Source organism: Anoplophora glabripennis, unplaced genomic scaffold, assembly GCF_000390285.2.
Source record: "Anoplophora glabripennis isolate ALB-LARVAE unplaced genomic scaffold, Agla_2.0 scaffold599, whole genome shotgun sequence".
Lineage (NCBI taxonomy): Eukaryota > Metazoa > Arthropoda > Insecta > Coleoptera > Cerambycidae > Anoplophora > Anoplophora glabripennis.
In genome coordinates, this window is record NW_019416675.1 from 236,463 (window position 1) to 242,444 (window position 5,982).

Consider the following 5,982-nt stretch of genomic DNA (forward strand, 5'->3'; position numbering starts at 1 on the left):
TAATAAATCCGAAGCCAGTAAAATATGATTATCATCATCACTTAAATAGTGTGCCGTTACGCTGTAAAAACTATCTTGATTTCTACAAGTCCACCCATCAACTGTGAGACATATTGCAAATGCCCTTTTTATAAGATTTTTAACCAGGTCGACTGTTTCATTGTAAATGGCAGGAATCAATGAATGGGAGACAGTTTTTCTAGTTGGAAGTTTATAATTCGGATTCAACAAATGCAATAGTTTTTTAAATTCTTCATCCTCTACTATTCTAAAAGGATGATATTCTTTTGTTATCATTGTGATTAATTGACGGTCAAGTTCTCTTTGTTTTTTCGATGAAAGGGGTCTATATAAATATTGGGAAATATTTTCAGAAAGGATATTGGCATTGGCACTAATTGTACTGGAACTAGTGGAAGATGATTGTGGTCTTAATTGTTGTTGTTGTTGCATGTTAGGGTCTTCTGATGAGCTTTGTTCAATGCTGGCCAGTTGATTATTTGCATTGACATTCTCGCGAATTCTAAAAGGTGATGGCACTGATAGTGCTATTTGCCTGGTTATTTTCTGATGTGGATGTTTTTTTGTTATATGGCGAATAAGGCCACACGTTGACTTATTAGCAACTGATAACTGTTGTCCGCAATACAAACATTTGACTTTCTTTGCAACATCTAATTCGCTAAAATGCGCCCATATTTCGCTTTTTTGTTTAGATGCCATAATAGAAAAGTACCTATGCAATACCTAGTCCCAAAGTAGTAAAAAAATACTTTTTATATCTGTAAAAAAACCGGAGCTGTAATAACATACAATAAACCTAATTTTAAATCTAAACATTCGACAACGCGGACCGTCAAGAAAACAAATAATGCTTACGACCCGGTTGCTTCCGTTGTCGACAATATAAAAGAGTTTTCCATTTTTACAATATGTATATATGTAAAGATAACTATAGTTGCGGCAAGAATTCAGACGAAATACGTCATTCCAACAAATGAATAATGTATTCAAAATATTTAAGAAACTACAACTTATATATATATATACAGGGTGTCTCACATTTAAATAGCAGGACTTCAGGAATCAGTAGAAGATCTCATTTTGAGTCTAAAAGTTCCCATATATATGGGTCTTAAAACGCTTAGTTTCTGAGATACAGGGCGTTCAATTTTATTTTTGTTTTATTTATTTATTTTTTAACTAAATAACCGCTGACAAAAAAAATCATCATGTTGCGGCGAAAGACTTAGTATTTGAGGGCAAATAATTTGACACAGAAAATCATCGCATATTAGTTCCAGTGGTGGAGATAGAGGGGTCTCTATGCATATTTTTATAAAAAAAAGTATAGCCGATTTGATATTTTGCAAATGTTTTCGAAAAATATGAAAGAGCATTCAATTTTACCCAGAAAAGGCCCTCTTGTCCAAAGTCGATAGGAGGTGGCGTTTTCAAGAAAAACCGAAAATACTGTTTAGAAGTCAAATTAAGAAAAACCGAAAATACTGTTTAGAAATCAAATCAGACTTGAAATGTCATTCTAATATTGACATTTGCGCTTATTTTATTATAGTTTCTAATTGTGTGTAGAGTATTAAAAAAAATTGCAACAAATTCAAAATGCCGTTTAAGTTTACGAACCAAGAATACGCAGATATTCACTTCATATACGGGTTTGCCAATGGGAACTCGGCAGAAGCTGCTAGGGAATATCGGAGACGATTTCCTAATAGAAGACAGCCGCATCCACACGTTTTTATTAATATTCATCAACGTTTCGCTAATGACGGATTGAATCTGGTCCATAGGGATCGCAACATAATTAACGTTAATATTGGCAGAAATAGGAGGAATCAGCGAATCTTGCACGAATTTGACAGAGATCCCACGACGAGTACCAGAAAAATTTCCAGGATTATTGGTGTTTCCAGGTGCACTATTTCTAGAACATTAAGACGAGATCATAGACATCCCTACCACTTACAACCTGTTCAGGGTTTACGTCCGGGTGACGAGGAACATAGAATAGCTTTTTCTCGGTGGATTCTTAACTCAATTGAAAACGACGGAAATTTTTTATCACACATATTATGGACCGACGAGTCATGTTTTACTCGTCGAGGTGTGACAAATTTACACAATCAGCATGAGTGGGCACATGAAAACCCGCATGCAATCAGACCACGAAATTTTCAGCACGAATTTAGTGTTAATATTTGGCTCGGCGTTTATAACAATTGTCTTTTCGGCCCTTACATCTTACCTCAACGACTGAATTCTGCGAATTTCTTAGAGTTCTTAGAGACCGAGAGTGCCAACATGTGGGAGGAAATTCCTCTGAATTTAAGAATGCGAGCATGGTTTCAACTTGATGGCTGTCCAGCTCATTTTGGCCGAAATGTCAGGAACTGGTTGAACACCCACTTTCCCGAAAAATGGATTGGCCGCGGGGGTATCGTTGCATGGCCTCCCCGATCCCCTGATCTGACACCCCTAGATTTTTTCCTCTGGGGTTTTATTAAAGAGAGAGTTTATACCACTACTGTGGACACAAGGGATGAACTTATTCGTCGGATTCGGAACGCATGCAGTGAAATCAGAGACAATAACTTAATTCAAATGAGACGTTCTATTCAGCGTCGGTGTCAGTTATGTATCGAAGAAAATGGTTTACATTTCGAACATTTGCTTTGATGTAATATGGTTTTCGTTATTTATTTTTGTATTTATTTTCATTTAATTAATTAAAAACAATTTTAACCGAATTTTTGAACTACATATTTAATTTAGTTGTAACACAATGTTTAAAAATTATTATTTGACTTCTAAACAGTATTTTCGGTTTTTCTTGAAAACGCCACCTCCTATCGACTTTGGACAAGAGGGCCTTTTCTGGGTAAAATTGAATGCTCTTTCATATTTTTCGAAAACATTTGCAAAATATCAAATCGGCTATACTTTTTTTTATAAAAATATGCATAGAGACCCCTCTATCTCCACCACTGGAACTAATATGCGATGATTTTCTGTGTCAAATTATTTGCCCTCAAATACTAAGTCTTTCGCCGCAACATGATGATTTTTTTTGTCAGCGGTTATTTAGTTAAAAAATAAATAAATAAAACAAAAATAAAATTGAACGCCCTGTATCTCAGAAACTAAGCGTTTTAAGACCCATATATATAGGAACTTTTAGACTCAAAATGAGGTCTCCTACTGATTCCTGAAGTCCTGCTATTTAAATGTGAGACACCCTGTATATATAAAACTATATATTACACTGAATGTTTACATTATATATTACACTAAATTACAAAACATGAATGTTTTAACGCGACAAAGTATAGAAAATTATGTTGACAAAAAAAAAACAATTGCATTAATTACGTTGCATCGTGCCGCATCTATATACAGATATAGAAAAAAGTAATTCTTTTATCATTTCGACCTCTGTACACTACATAATATAATATATAAAAATCACTACCTACGCAAAAGAGCAACGAACCAAAAACCAACGCAAATCGCAAATGTATGTCCGTGTCCAGATGTCCAGCGTCACTGAGCACTGAGCAGTGACTGACTGACTGAGCTGATGAAGCTGTAGCGAGTCACGGCGTATGCGCGTCGGGTGGTGTGGTGGTGACACGATGACACCGCTGCGCTTTGCGCTAGGTGCGCCATCCGCCAGTTCAACCGATAGGTATTGCGTTATAACGCAATTGAGTTAGCGCAGTGGGTTAACGCACCAGTGTGCGCTTGAGTTAGTGTATCAACGCAGGAAATTTTGCTGCGTTACCCATCTCTACTGACCATGGACCCCTAGATTGCTAGTATAACTAAGACTATAGACTAAGCAACCATACTTATATTACACCACTCGTCCGTTTTTTCACCTAGGGTTTTTAATGACCTGAGATGTTTTATAACATTGTCATACAACTTACGTAATTCTGTGTAAGATTCTTTTACTACACCAGGGTGCTCAAATATTGCCTTTATGTGGTTATGGATTATTAATTTTTTATTTTTAAACCTATCTAAAAGTAATTGCCAGGCGTGCGAGTAATTTGCCGCAGATACTTCAATTGATTTTATAACCTGCACGGCATCTCCTTCTAATGCTGATCTAAGGTAATAAAACTTTTGAATGTCAGATAGTGACTCGTTATTATCAACTAAAGCCGCAAAACTATCTTTGAATTCCAACCAGTTGTTATAATTACCATCAAAACCCGGCAACCTTATAGTTGGTAATTTAATCATTGATTGAGATTGAAGGTTTATATTATTATTTCTAACCGAGGCTGCTACTACGGACCCGGCCACAGACACATCTGACATTTCATTGTATTTTTTACATGTTGTATTTATGTCCGCGGTTAGTACAAAAAATAAGTTTTCAAAGTGTTCCCTTTTGGTCGCACCAGTTTCGGCTTCCTGGGAATCTAGAATTTCTATTTTTGTTTGCAATTCATTGAATTCATCCCAAGAAGCCTCTACCTTATTTAATCTTGCATTTAATTGTGCAATAATTTTTTCATTTAAGTTATTTTCGTCTACACTCTCATAATATGTTTTTAACCTAGTAACACTACCCATTGCGATGCCCATTTTTATTTTAAGGGCCGATAGTGATTCCTCTGCCATTATTATCTAAATCGAATTGAATGTGAGGTGTGTAAAAGGACTTACTTTTTTAGGACTAAAGGGCACACTGCTTCTTATTTCTTCCCCGTCTTGCCTCTCACTAGCCAACCTCCGGATCAACTGGACCAATGTTTTGTACTGCTTTATTTAGTGGACTGTATAATAAAGAACACTTCACACGTTGATTAATTATTGATGATAATCTATTTATTGTTGCTACTGAACAACTGAACTGAACATATAATGTAGATATAATAAGAAAAGAAAAGAAAAATGTCTGCTTCATGTTCTTTCTGCGAAAAACACATCTCGTCTGGTCCTACTGTTCTTGCTACACGTACACTTGCTTCGCGCACAGGGATGCCACGTTTTGTATAAAGTCTAAAATTTTGCCAAAGTCTCAACACTGCCTGAACAGTCTTTAAGTAACTGATTTTGCTGACTTAAGTTTAAAATCACGCAGAACTGCAAGAATGACATAATACAATTGTTAACGTAATTATTGTTCTGCAAATAATTAATATATGTTGGTATGTTCAAATCCCCCAACACAACCAATGGATCGTCATCATTACCAATATCTGAAGCAGCGAGCTCCAGGAAAAAGTCATCATAAAACTTAACGTCAGTAGCAAGTGGAATATAAACAACATATAGGTAAATCGATTTATAGCTGGTAGTACTTATTTTGATTCCAATCACATCAATAAATGGTATAGTACAGTTAAATGCTAATCGTCTAGCCTGATATAATTTATGCAAAGCTATGAATACATCTCCTTCCCTAGAGACACCCATCTCAGAAAAGTTACGGTCTGATCTAAAAAGTATAAAGGTGGTACTTACCAATTCAGAATCAATAACGGTGGAGTCTAAACCAGATTCGGTAAATGCTCGACACATCGAAATCAGTTGTATACAGAACAGTATTCAATTCATAAAATTTAGTTTTCAAGCCCCTTACATTCTGATAATACATCAAGAAAGTACAATTATTCATAATAGCATTGTTATCAGATTGTATAGTATTTTGTAAAACTTTGTTAAAAACGTTATCTAAGAAATTACATTCTCCAATGCCATATGGTAATTGATATTTAAGAGCAAACATGGAAGATTTATACTGTTCTAATCTATTCTCTAACCTCGGGAGGTTCATCAGCCACTTCTACACTCATTTTCAGTCCTTAGTCACTGTCAACCGACGAGGCGCCAAATTTTAAATATTTGTTTTGATAGATGCAAGTACGTATCTATGGTAATAATGAGTGAATGTATATACACAGTGAAATAAGTTAAAGATTCAATCTTTATTTAAAATTCGTTTTT

At 35.3% G+C, this 5,982-nt stretch overlaps 1 protein-coding gene across 1 annotated transcript; it reads right to left on the reverse strand.

Annotated features, from left to right (window-relative positions):
* Positions 1-3,855: 3,855 nt before the first annotated feature.
* On the reverse strand, positions 3,856-4,653 carry LOC108911101. The gene has a single exon (XM_018715936.1). It carries the CDS (start codon positions 4,651-4,653, stop codon positions 3,856-3,858), a length of 798 nt encoding a protein of 265 aa, XP_018571452.1.
* Between the last annotated feature and the right edge of the window lie 1,329 nt (positions 4,654-5,982).

Coding starts and splice junctions, on each gene's coding strand:
- LOC108911101 (XM_018715936.1), bottom strand. CDS start 4,653: ATGGCAGAGGAATCACTATCGGCCCTTAAAATAAAAATGGGCATCGCA.